Source organism: Wyeomyia smithii, chromosome 1 (assembly GCF_029784165.1).
Source record: "Wyeomyia smithii strain HCP4-BCI-WySm-NY-G18 chromosome 1, ASM2978416v1, whole genome shotgun sequence".
NCBI classification, from domain to species: Eukaryota; Metazoa; Arthropoda; class Insecta; order Diptera; family Culicidae; genus Wyeomyia; species Wyeomyia smithii.
In genome coordinates, this window is record NC_073694.1 from 76,188,047 (window position 1) to 76,202,199 (window position 14,153).

Below are 14,153 nucleotides of genomic sequence, written 5' to 3' on the forward strand. Positions count from 1 at the left end.
GAATGTTCAAAAATATATATAAAATCGGAGAAGTTATCAATTACCAATGGTTTACTATCTATCTCTGTGTTCTGATGTGTACTTTCGATCAACAATTAGCTTCACTGCAGCTGATGTGTGTAAATCGGTTGGGAAGAAAAATGCCACTTACATAGCAAAAGACACAATCACGGGTCACTTTTAGCATTCAAAATCATTTTGTCTATAAAATCGTCAAAAAACATCACAGCTACAATTATGGAGTTTCAAAGCCTGGCTAGCGTTTGTGTAGTGTTGCCGCACTGTGGGTTGACTGTGGAGAGACTTACATTTTAGAATCGTTAAGCATTAAAAAACAGGCAGAACTTCGAAAACTCATTCCATAGCACACTCGATATCATTTTTCTCTTCATTCAATGATTTCTCTAACATTGACTTCGATTTCATAGAGTAGTGTGGCCATGAACTGATTTTTTTCTTTATTTTTAATTGCAATTAGTGGAGTATCACACAGTTCTTCACTTGTTATAATAATTGGATGAAATCTTACGTGTGTGTGTCGGAAATCATATTGATAGGAATTCTTTTTTCTCTTGATTGTATAACTTTCTTCCGGAAAATTCACGCTTGTGAGAAAATCAGAATCGAGTGAAACATTTATTTCACTGATACCATCCCGCTTTCAGTTGTCAATTTATTGCGCTGACAAACATAATTTAAATTGTCAAAAGATTTCAAAGATGCTAATGCTAGTTTTAAAGGTCACCGTGACAGTTTTTTTCAAATCATTTGTCTTCAGTAATTCATATCCACCAGTGAATTCCCACTACCGTTTACTTCGGTTTACCCCTCGATAAATACGAGAAGAAAAAAAAACCTCTAAAGTATCATTTTTGATCAACAATCAAGATGTTGTTCTACCTGTTCCATAATGATGAGGACATGGGTCAAGGGTTTCAGCTTTAAACGACATCCTGCTTCCAGCAGGCTCCTGTTTATTCAGGACCATTTTCAGCCGTCTTCGCACTACCCGGACAACGTTGTCAGATCATTGGCCATTTGCTGTGCTAATCGATAAACGAGGTTTATATCTTAGTCTTGATAAAATTTATGTTTCGAATTTGTGCAATTCGATGCCGGTGGATTTTGTGGATTCGGTAACAAGTTGATGGGATTGGGAGTATATCATTTGACAGGTTTCGCGCGGTTGGAAGTCTAAATCGTAAAATCAAACAACACTTCCAGTTGCTTGTGAATGCTCTAGAAACGTTATAACAAATCGTCATTTACTTTATATATGAGTCCCATATGAGGAGTAAAACCACAAGTTTACGAGCCTCTCTGCTATCAATTTCCAAGAAGGGTACCAATGTTTCGAAACGTCTCGGATTCAGTTGTTATCATGTGCTAATGCTTTACGACCATAATGAACGTTTCAGTTCACAGCTCGGTTCTAAAATATCTCACAATCAAAATCAGTTCTTTCCAATCTTTATTCATACGGAGTTTCACCCATCCGTTCGGCAATCAATTTTCTCTACCCGACGGTTAGACCGGAAAAACCGGTTCTGTTCCAGACCCTCAATCTTTTGCCCTGCTGTATTATCATTTTCAGCAAAAAAAAAGAGAAGATCAGATTAAAAACGGGTCTTTAGAGTTTCCCACGCCGACCGGGAGAAAGGCGGAAACATAGCCGGAGGGTAGATTTTACTTTCAATTTAACCCTTGGTATCCATTGGTCTGGGTGATTGGTAGGAATCTGCTTGCTTCATCATAGATTGAGTGACGACTGCCAGCGGGAAGAAGAGTGTCGGAAGTAACGGCAAATAAATATAAAGCATTTCCCTCCTAATGGCGTCCATGTCGCACTGAAAAAACGGTTTATTGTTGCGCAGTTCTGCTCCCAAGGGGGTTCCGCCGATTTCAGGCAAAACGGGAGGTTTTATTTCTGTATTAGATTGCCATAATGTTTGAATTCTCTTTTCACTGCCGATCTAAATAAAACAAACGGCGCTACTTATTTTGAAGTGTGTTTGCCGATATCTATGAATTTTTGAAGGCCACATTAAGAAGCGCGTTGTTATTCTAAAATATGTGCCCTGATTGGGGGAAGGAAATGAAGAACTAAAGAAGGAGGATTTCGCACCAGCCGGGTTTCGGGTTAGCAGTACCCTTTCAGAATCCAATAAAGCTCTGTGGGTGTAAATTATTACTAACTAAACGCGAAAAAGTTGAATTATGCGAAATTAGCATAATTTTAGGATAGTGTTGAGAGCCAAATAAAGAATTTACCTTTTGTATAAAGACCGTCTCAAACTAGTCTAAATGTTGTTCTTTTCGCAAAATATTCGTGTTTGATTCTTCAAAACAAAATGCCCATACCTTTGAAATAGACTGAACATTTTTCCATCTTATTATTCATCATTAAAGATTAAGGGCTTGGTTAAAATGCGATTAATATTAGACATTGTTTTCTTGTTTGATTTGTATTTGTAGTTGCATTTCATACGTTTTTCAGATGGATTCTTGTTTCATTTGTATTTTTAGTTGCATTTCATACGTTTTACGCATGGAGCATTGCCAAATTTTACATTTAGCTAGTTTAGTGAACTGGATTTCGGAAACCAAAATTTAAATTGGAGTCTAAACTGAAATGAATGAATCAATTTTATAGTGTTGCGTAATAAGAAGAAAGATATTAAATTATGTTTCATTATTTTTATGCTGTAAGTCATAGATATCTGCCATTTTTTAATCTTTTAATTATTAAAAAAAAAACATATATTTAATGAATGAATATTTCTACAGCAAAGCATGCATTGCATTATTATTTCATTTATCGCTTTAAATAAAAAGTGTGTAATGGAAAATTTTGCAATTTACCCCCGAAAGGCATAAACACTACATAGGTAGCTATGTGCGAAGACTGCATTCTTGCGAGAGCTATTGTCGTTTCATAACATCTTTCAGAAACTAGTACAACGGATGATTGCCTAGTTTTCGGTCCTGTTTCCTGCAAGAAATTGAAATAAGACTGATTTTTTCCCTGCCGATCAAAGCAAAAAATGCCCGCGAACAAAGAAAACCCTAATCTCGCAGCTATTGCAGCTTTATCGACAAATTTCCTACGGAAAAGTTTTTTCCTTTTCTAATCCGTTCCTTCACATAGCTGTGACGCATCGGAAAAATGCAAATCGGAACAAATGTTTGTGAATCCAAGGGTGTGTACATGGGCACTTACCCACCGTTTCCCGGTCGTACACTTGCCAGTGCTCGGTACTCGGTCGACAGGGAAAACGATGAGAAAATCGTTTCTTATTCGATGAAAATTCATGTGGAAACTTTTCCCTCCAGCCCCTTTCATTGGAGGTGATGCCTTGCAGGAGTGTAGGAGTTAACCACGGCTAGATGTTTTTCCACGCTCGATAGCTGCCGGGTTAGATCTTCACTCTCTTGCGCGCTGATGCTAAAAAATATGTCCCACAAAAGTTGCACTATCCACTGGTGAAAACTGCAGAGGCGGTAAGAAAAGCACAAGCGGAACCCCGGCAACTAACAAGTGCATGTGAGCAAAAGTGCAACTGCAAAAGAGAAAGTTGGACAAAATAACTTATTTGCTGCTCATAAATTATCGAAAAAAGGATTCGTTGGGCAGATGCCGGTAACTAAGCAGTTACCAGCATAGTTTCTGCCTACACCGCTTCAAGTTGCACTTTCGTAGACAACAGCGGTCGACTTGCGCGCAGGAAAGCTTAGAAAATCGTTGGTGGTTAGTAATGTTATGTAATGTTAGTCGAGAAAGGAAATTTTACCTGTGTTTTTTGTGCTGGAACCGACATTCAATTTGATGTCTAAGATTAATTCTCGTGTGTGGCATTTTCAGTAGATTAAAACGAACAATAAAACGGTGCAATTTCAAATTATTCTAACCAGTTAATTTTAAAATGTATTATAGTTTGACTTACGCATGAATCACTTGTGTTTTGTTGAACCTCACCTGCAATGTACATGTAAAAATAAATAAGTTAATTACTATAATTATTGAGCACGGTTTTTTCATTATTTACATATATTTTGTTGCAGTACGCTTGCATCGAAATACATCGAGAATCGAATCGTTAAGAAATTTCATTAAAACTAATAATAATTTTATTCAATGACCTTTAAAAATTCCTGTAGGAACTTTACCGTTATTGCCAACCAAGAAGAACATTCGTACTTGCTAATTGAAGTTTCCAGTGTATACAATTAAAGCTAGCGCATTGCGCATGGTACAGATAAGTAAGAAGTTTTTTAATTTTTATTTGGAATATAGAATAAAAATTATAAAACTGCTTACCTATAATAAAATATTTATAAAATATCCGTGAATATTTTGTTTCCATCAGAGAGAAGCTACATAATACTTGTAATCGTTGTATAAAACGTAATCTTTTCTCAAACATTAGAAAGAGTAAGTGATGTATTTAGTACGAATAATCATTTTTGATTAGATAAACAAATTTTCGGAAATATACAGTAGATACAAGACATATACAACTTATCAATTTCATGCGCAACATCTGAACTTCGTCTGTAACGGATCTCTTCAGTTACGTTTAGCCTGTACGAATAGACTTAAATTATTAAGATCTGAAGCAAAGGGTTCAAAGCTCCTGGAGAGAAGAATGGCTTTGAAAGCTCTTAACCATGGCTGTTACGTGAAACCTAATGGTTAAACCCCTATCCTGAGGTGGTGTGCGACCCGTGTCGATAGATGTATGTTGGAGAGGGTGAGGAGGTTTAACAAATTCCAAGCCGCTAACGGTGCCTGTGGAATACCTGGTGCCCTTCCACAGCATTATAGCCTTCTGCGTTAAGTTACCGTAACACGCAGAAGACCCCCTTCTTTCGTAGCAAACTCGTGGGATCAGAATTGAATTCCAGTATAAACATACAACAAATTTCAAAACCGGGCCCCGGCAACCTTACTCTACCGGAACAAGTGGAGTTAACAAGCACCATGGCGTGCAGCCCTACAAGGCCGCACGCAACAGGTAGAACTGAGAAGATGAAACTGGATGAGGACTTCAACATTGACAGTGAATCGCTGGATGGAAGACCTTCGGTTTCATGACTGATCCTTGGTTTGCCTAGCGGGAAAGAAGAGAGCCCGGCGGACTCTCTCCCGATCCGGTGAGGCAGCCGAATGACTAGGGGAAAACTGAGTCATTTCGTGCCTCTGTCGGCACTTCCAATCACAACGGTGGTGCCTGAAGAGACTGCTAAGCCAAGGCCACTCACGTCAAAAGGCCGCTAGCTTCGTACGTCAACCAGCCGACCAGACTGACCACTCAGGCCGCAAACAAGCGACAACAGTCGACTGACCCGAGCAGTAAAAGCTCCGAGACTTGGCATTCGCGGAGCCCCCTACATCGCGACAAATGACAGGGGTAACTTATAGGGAGATGTTGGAGGCAACAAGCATGTCAATCACATCGATCGACTATCCAGCTGACTTACTATCTACTTACTCCTGAACAGTTAAAAACTGTTCGCGACGCCATCCTGGACTGCATCGCGGACCAGAAATCACCTGCCGTCAAGTTTAGGAGCTGCCGTCTAAAAACAGTATTCTACAACTTGACTGTGCCGACAACGGCACAGTTAGGTAGCTGGAGACTACGGCGTCTTCCCTTAAACCGTGAAAAAATCACACCTTCGTGTCTTGCACACGAAGGACCTACCAAAGGCCCTAAGATTTATAGGGAACTTTCAGGACAGTGTGGACAACACAAATGAGAGAACTCTCCGTCTACTCCAAAGCAGAACGACGGACTCTCCACACGTGCATCGTAACGTTACTTTATCTCCATCACGCAAAGGGCGCCTATAGTGTTTGTTGGGAACTAATCCAAAATTCCCGGGGGTGGTTCCTTTTCTTGGTGAATGGACTGTATCCAAAATTCGGAAAGCACGTGAACAATTTCTCCTGGCGGTAATCTAGCGATACTGCCGATGGAAGCACCGTTGCCTTCCTTTGGGATTTTCCACTGCCTAATAAAAATCACTCACTGTTCGAAAACTACCTTAACTATTTATTCTACACGTATTTTATATTAGCAACTACTTTTATTTTCTACACGATTTATTTTCTACTTAACATATCTTGGGTATTTTATTTTACGTTGGATAATTATGTTTCCTGGGGCGATTGGCGTAGAAGAATGGCTCCTTCCTCTGCAGTCTCACTGGTTTTGTTCAGCTCTAGACGCCACCGGCGCCAAAAAAAATCCGCTCTTCTCAGGTGGAACATCACGAAAACGGTCCGTAGCAACCTCCGGGATGATGATGCACTGATGCTGGTGACACTTATGCAGTTGCTTGTCATCGCACCGCCCTGACGTCCCATGCAGCATTTGTTGATGAATACCGACAGGGGTGGTTCGCTGTGGGTTGTGATATTTACTACGGTTGTGATATTCTACTAGGTTTGTGATATTCGAAGTAGCAAACATCCTCGCCCACGCTGAAATTGCTGAATTTCTGAAACGAAAAGAGAAAAGCCTTTCGCGCACCAGGTGAACGGGCTACGTATGCCAACACTATTGGGAGTTGTCCTCTACTGATGATGCCGGCAGTATGCAGATCTTTTCAACGGGTCTTCTTAAAATTCCAGTTGCAGTTTTTAGCGTGACAACCCTGACGACTCCATCGTCTCCAGGATGCACCTCTTGACCTCTACCCAGCTTCCATTTGATTGGTGGTAGGTTTTCCTCCCGTATAACGACTAACTGCCCTTCGGTAATCGGAACTGCAGGACGCCAACGCTTGGTTCTTCCTTGCAGTTGGGCTAAGTACTCCAAGTGCCATCTCTTCCAAAACTCCTGCAGCTTCTTTTGCATGACCTGCCAATGCCTGAGTCGATTCATGGGAATAGTGGAATAATCTGGATCTGGGAGTTGTTGCAGACCTGGTGTCAGCGGCTCAAAATCGTTGGAGTCATCAGACATGGGTGTCAACGGTCTTGAAATAAGACAGCCTTCAACTTGCGCCAGAAGAGTGCTCATGTCTTCGATAGATGCAGCGTGATCCCCGAGAACCCGCACTAAATGGTATTTAGCTGATTTAACTGCCGCTTCCCATAAGCCACCGAAATAGGGAGCACTCGGTGGGTTGAAGTGCCAATATATTCCTTCGTTTGCACATTCCTTCATCACGCACTCTTGGTGTTCCTTACTACGTACCAGTTCGAACAACAATTTCAACTGGTTTCGAGCTCCAACGAAATTCGTACCATTGTCCGAGAATATTTCCGAACATCTACCTCTCCTCGCGATGAATCTACGCAATGCCTTCAGAAAACACTCCGTAGAAAGGTCTGTCACAAGCTCCAAGTGCACTGCCTTTGTACACATACAAACAAACACCGCAACATAGCCCTTCACAGCTGTGCGGTGAACTGGGGTCCACCCCAGTTTTGGAAAACGGGCGGGCGGCAGTCACTCGCGCTGCCGGCAACTCCCCCATCAACTGAGTGGCTTGATTTCGGTTTAACTCTGAAACATCGCTGACAATTATGTACAATCTGTCATGCTACGGTGCGACCACCCAACGGCCAGTATTTTAATCTCACCGTACCAAGCAGTAGTTGCGGACCTGCGTGTAGTAACTTATGATGGTAATGCTCAAGAAGTAGCCTTGTGAATGGATGCCTTGCTGGAAACACGACCGGGTGCTTAGTTCCCTCGTTACTAGGTAAATTGGCTAGTCGTCCTCCAACTATAATTAATTTACCGGGTTAAACCAGCGTAACGGTGAGTTCCGCTGTACAACTGAATTATTCGAGAGTGCCTTCCACTCGTCCACAAATACCTCTCTCTGCACACTACGAATTAACACCTGTTATGCCAATTTCAGCTCCGATGCCTTTAAGAAGCCACGCTGCTCATTTCGCTCAACTCCTTTGGAACGATTCAAACGTCTACAGAAGTATGCGTTACACCTCACAAGCGCTGTGAAAGTTGAAAATTTCCGCATATACCAAGAGCTAAATGCTTCCTGCTGACTTGTACAATGCAGTACTGGACGACGAGCTTCCCGGGTTACATCCTCTGCAATAGAATCGGTTGGTTGTTTTGGCCAGAATTCCCTTTTTGCCTTCAGCCACGCCGGGCCTCCCACCGAAGAACGTTGTGTTGAATTTGATTCGGGTTAATTCCCCGTGAGATAAGATCGGCAGGATTCTCTGATCCCGGAACATTCCGCCATATTTTGTTTTCGGTAAGCGCTTGGATTTTTTCTACCCTATTAGCCACAAACGTTGTCCACGTGGGCGGCTTCCCGGGTTACATCCTCTGCAATAGAATCGGCTGGTTGTTTTGGCCAGAATTCCCTTTTTGCCTTCAGCCACGCCGGGCCTCCCACCAAAGAACGTTGTGTTGAATTTGATTCGGGTTAATTCCCCGTGAGATAAGATCGGAAGGATTCTCTGATCCCGGAAAATTCCGCCATATTTTGTTTTCGGTAAGCGCTTGGATTTTTTCAACCCTATTAGCAACAAACGTTGTCCATGTTGATCCATCTGAGAACGCAGGTGGAATCCGTCCAAAAGGTCATTTCCATGTCCATTTTCAGAGCCTCAACCACTTGTTTCGATAGTTCTGCCGCCATGCGTGCTCCGCATAATTCCAACCTTGGTATGGATTGGCATTGTAGCGGTGCCACCTTAGATTTGGAAGTGAGTAGTGCGACTGAAACATTTCCTCCTGTATCTATGCTTCTGACATACGCACACGCTCCATACGCATGCTCGGACGCGTCTGAAAACACGTGCAGCTCCACAGAGACTGCTTTCGGTCGAATCACACAACGACTTTTCACCAGCTCGTTCAACAATAGTAGCTGACCGTGAAAATATCTCCAATCACCTTGAACCTTCACTGGTAGGGGCTGATCCCACCCCAATCGGTTATCCTTTTCATCCTTCAAGCACCACAGCAACTGCATAAACACCTTAGCAGTTGTTATCACCGCTCCAATCATGCCCAGCGGATCAAAAAGTGTAGCGATGATTGAAAGAACTCTGCGTTTCGTTAGTGTTTCGCCTTCAGTTAAATCTGGTACCTTGAACCGAAATTTAAAAACGTCCGTGTTTGGATGCCAGATGAGCCCAAACGTTCTCACCGCTGGATCGGGCTCTAATTGGTATCCTTCAGTTTTTATCAGTGCTAGATTGTCCTCTGACATGCCTTGCAAGGCTGAGGGACAATTTGAGGCCCATTTTCTCAATCGGAAACCGCCTCTCTGTAGCATTTCCTCTAACTGCATTCTTAAATTTAATGCTGTTTCCTCATTATCGACCCCAGTCAAAACGTCGTCCATATACACGTCTTGCTCCACAGCCCTTGCTGCGAGAGGAAAATGTGTTCGCTCATCCATAGCGAGTTGTTTGGGAGTCCTGGTTGCTAGAAACGGTGAGGGCCTGGTCCCGTACGTCACCGTGGTTAGCTCATAGGTTTTGGCATTCTTGCTGCTATCTGTACGCCACAAGATGCTTTGAAGCGGCCTATCCGCTGCGTTAATTTCAATTTGCCTGAACATTTTCTCGACATCAGAAACTAACATGAATTGCTTCGTTCGACTCCGCAAAATAATCGATCGAAGATCCTCTTGTACTACCGGCCCCGTCAGTAGTACATCATTTAGCGACACTCCGGTTGCCGTTTTACAGGACGCGTCAAATACTACCCTGACTTTAGTAGTAGTACTCTCCTGCTTAACCACCGGATGATGTGGTAAAAAGCAGCGAGTTACTTGCTCTAGGGAACGCGTTTCTACCTTACGCATATGTCCCAGTTGTAGGTATTCCTCCATAAGCTGATCGTATTGCTGCCGCAACTCTACGTCCTTCAGCAACCTACGTTCTAATCCCAGCAGTCGCCGAAATGCGATGTCCTTTGACTCGCCAATCTTTGCCAATGCGCCTTCAACCTTGGGTAGGGAAACTGTGTACCGACCATCGGACCCTCGTTCCACAGTTTGAGCAAACTGCTCCTCGCAGCGTAACTCTTCCGGAGAATAATTTGTGGGAGACCCAATCTCCTCACAGGACCAAAACCGACATAATAATTCTTCCAGACCGACCGCCATATTGCAGGAAGTAACCGAACTATGCTGGAAATTATCCACCGCCCCGGAAACTACCCATCCAAAGACTGACTCAGTAAGCATCGGGAGGTTTTCACCCAACCGAACCTCATTTCCGGTATTGAAAAATGCAAAAAAATGCTGTATGCCAAGCACCAAGTCGACCGCCTTCGATACGAAAAAGGCTGGGTCCGCTAGTTCGACACCTGTCGGGATTTTCCATCCAGCCAAACTCACATTTGTTGTTGGGAGATTTGCTGTGACCTTCGGTAACAGTAGGAATTCGATCCTATGCGAGAATTCTGATACTCGAGACTTGATGGTAGTATTTGTCGTTTGTTTTACCCTGGAAGTAGATTCGCCAATTCCACATACTGCCACGTCGGACCTTCGACATTTGAGTTTCATTTTCTGCGCCAAACCTACTGTCATAAAATTGCATTCGGAACCGGAATCCAGCAAGGCTCGTGCTGGAAAACGAAAGCCTTGGTCGTCTACCACCAAAACGACCGCTGTAGCTAGCAGCACGGACGATATTCGATGACCCGATACATTAGCAGACACTTGAGTAACCGATGTACTAGCCGCCTGAGTGAACACGTCCTTAGTTGAACCACTATCCTTGCTCACTCTTTCCTTAGCAGCATGATTGCTCTCAGCTCTGGAACACACCAAGGTGTGATGCCTTTCCTTGCAGATGCGGCATACGTTTTTTGATGGACAATCCAGGGCCCTATGCCCTCTTTCAAAACAATTTCTACACAAAGAGTGCGTACGAAATAATTTATCACGAGCGGAAACCGTTAGCCGCTGAAACGCTGAGCATTGATACAACAGATGAGACTCTGAACACGCCACACATTTCTCAGTCGTATTTTGAGTTACGTTTTGGCTATGACGAGGTGGATTCAAAACCTTCCTGAACTGCAGCGGAAACTCTGCCTTAGTTTCCGTGGGCTTCGTGTGTAATGCACCAAGGACTCGTACTCTTCTTTGCAGAAACTCAGTTAGATCTTTCACCGTGTCATTCTCCTTCGTTGAGGAATATTCTTCCCAGGCCCGTCTCGTTGCATTGTCTAATCGTGTGGATAAAATGTCCAACAGCAGCATATCTTTGTAATCTACTGGTTGAATAAGCTGATCCAATGTCTGTACGACCCGTTCAAACCCTTCCAACAAGGCTTGCAACTCGGCGGAAGATTCTCTCGTTAACGAAGGTAGCTTGAAAAGTGCTTGCACCTGCCTTCGTTTCAGAAATTTGCTATCATTATATCGTTTTGTAAGCGTATCCCAGGCAATTTGGTAATTTGCCCTTGTAATAGATAGTGGGTCTATCAACGCTTTTGCCTCACCAGCCAAACATCCCTTTAGGTAGTGGAACTTCTCAACATCGGGTAGATCGGCCTTACAGTGAATCAACGAAGTGTAAAGATCTCGAAAACTCAACCACTCATCAATATTTCCATCAAACGTTTGAAGTTTGATTTGTGGGAGACGAACGTGCTCAACGGTAGGTTGCTGCGTCGTATCATTCGCGCGAAGAGAAGTATTCATGGTCGGATGTTCCTCCAATTCCTTAACTTTGTCCAAAAGTAGCGATTTTACCGCATATTACTTGCTGCCAAACTCCGACCGCTGCTGTATATAAGCTTCATCCTCTGCCGTATAGTCTTCGTGAATTTCGATTTCCAAGATGACGTCATTCACCTTCTCCCACAACTCTTCTAGCTTCTCAAGTCGCACCGTCACCTGGCTAGCAGTAGTTTCAACACTGAACGCTTGTGCAAACTCACCGATATCCTTAAACATGGTTAGAAACGACTTCAATTTAGCTTGAAGCGTCTTTAGCGCGGGGACTTTTTTAGAACTGGTCGATGTCGTCGCCAGCATTGCGACGTTTACGATTTGACAGGGCGATTTGAAAAACGAATAATTGGATGTAATAATCAGTGAAGTCTCGAACTTCGGCTGAACATATACTGTAGAGCTATTCTATATATACCTGGAGAAACAGGGTTTGTTGCAATCTCTACAAAACAGTTTAACCGGAACAGCGATTTAAATTTAAAGAAGAACAGTGCGATCAATTTCCAATATCACATCTGCCCTCTTGCGTGCCAACTTTTCTTAACGCCCAAATTGCGATTAGGCTCTATCAGTCTCTCACTCCAATTGCGCGACGATCATTCACATTCAAACAGTGTCGGAAGAAAATTTATTTTGCAGTAAAATTAAAACTGTCCGACCTCGGCCGGACATATACCAGCTTAACTGACCTTAGAAAGCAGTAGCTGCAACCTATTTTCCAAAATAGTGCCACGAATCTATCAGTGATCGCATCCCATTAACAATGCAAGATCACTCAGACGGCCAGTGAGCACGACAAACTCCAATAGATTGATCCAATCAACCCCACCGTGCCGATAAAAAGTGTGGTTGTAGTGAGCAGATACTAGCCTCGACTGGACATATACAATTGATGTTATAAAAAAACTGACCTGAGAGAAACAGCAGTCGATGCGATACCAATCAATCTCTTCGTGTGCGCTGGGTGCTGCTGCTTGCCTTTGTGTAGGGCAGCTGATCGATGCAATAACAACAGTAGATTAACAGCGTCGAATTAAAACAGCAGTGTCGCCGTCGCAGATGTATGCCGGTTCGCAGGTTAGTTTCAGTTGGATATCAGAATAATTAGCTGATTTTTGACCCGTTGTGTCCTTTCAGTTTAAGGTGATTAAACTGCACGTCTGGATTTACTCTGCGCGCGTGGATTATTACCCACCACGGTGCCGTCGGCTCTCGTCGTACGATTGGTTGCAGAAAACGTATGGAATATAAAGGGAAATGCTGTTGTAGACTCCGTAAAAGGCCTAGCAACGGTAGGACATATAATTTTGTGTTTAATTTACCTGGACAAACCAGGGCAACCAGCCCGTTCCGGGTAGGTTTCCTGTCGGCGCTGCTCCTTAGAGTGAAGTGATGTGTTAATAAATCGTAGCAGTACTGTGCTACTTCACCTTGCCGATTGTATGATTGCGTTAGTTGACGGTTGTGTAATCCGAACTCCTCTAAAGTAGATCGCCCAATAAAAGACGCTCCTTCGCTCCTATGCGATCACGATGGCGGGTAATTGTTCACCTTTATACCTCCAATTATGCGAAAATAACGATGGCGCCCTTGCGCGGTATCTTAATCGCTTTAATTCCTCCGGAATCCTCCCTAGGATCCGGTTCGAAGGACCAAAATGTTGGGAACTAATCCAAAATTCCCGGGGGTGGTTCCTTTTCTTGGAGAGTGGACTGTATCCAAAATTCGGAAAGCACGTGAACAATTTCTCCTGGCGGTAATCTAGCGATACTGTCGATGGAAGCACCGTTGCCTTCCTTTGGGATTTTCCGCTGCCTAATAAAAATCACTCACTGTTCGAAAACTACCTTAACTATTTATTCTACACGTATTTTATATTAGCAACTACTTTTATTTTCTACACGATTTATTTTCTACTTAACATATCTTGGGTATTTTATTTTACGTTGGATAATAATGTTTCCTGGGGCGATTGGCGAATAAGAATGGCTCCTTCCTCTGCAGTCTCACTGGTTTTGTTCAGTTCTAGACGCCACCGGCGCCAAAGAAAATCCGCTCTTCTCAGGTGGAACATCACGAAAACGGTCCGTAGCAACCTCCGGGATGATGATGCACTGATGCTGGTGACACTAATGCAGTTGCTTGTCATCGCACCGCCCTGACCTCTCATGCAGCATTTGTTGTTGAATACCGACAGGGGTGGTTCGCACTGGGTTGTGATATTTACTACGGTTGTGATATTCTACTAGGTTTGTGATATTCGAAGTGCCAAACAGTGTTCTTTGCAGGAGATTCATCAATGATCAGCTATCCGTAGCGCTGATTCAGGAGCCATTGGTCACACCAAGATCCTTGGCTTAACCAATACAAACGGTAAGTTGATCAATCGCAACCAACAGTCAAATCCTTGGATTGAAACTCTGTTTAACAAAAATATTAAATTTGTTGGTTGCCATGGA

At 43.2% G+C, this 14,153-nt stretch overlaps 1 protein-coding gene across 1 annotated transcript; it reads right to left on the bottom strand.

Moving 5' to 3' along the window:
* Positions 1-8,511: 8,511 nt before the first annotated feature.
* Positions 8,512-11,661, bottom strand: LOC129716848 (uncharacterized). Its single transcript, XM_055666687.1, has one exon. The coding sequence runs from the start codon at positions 11,659-11,661 to the stop codon at positions 8,512-8,514; it is 3,150 nt and encodes a 1,049-aa protein (XP_055522662.1).
* Positions 11,662-14,153: the final 2,492 nt, after the last annotated feature.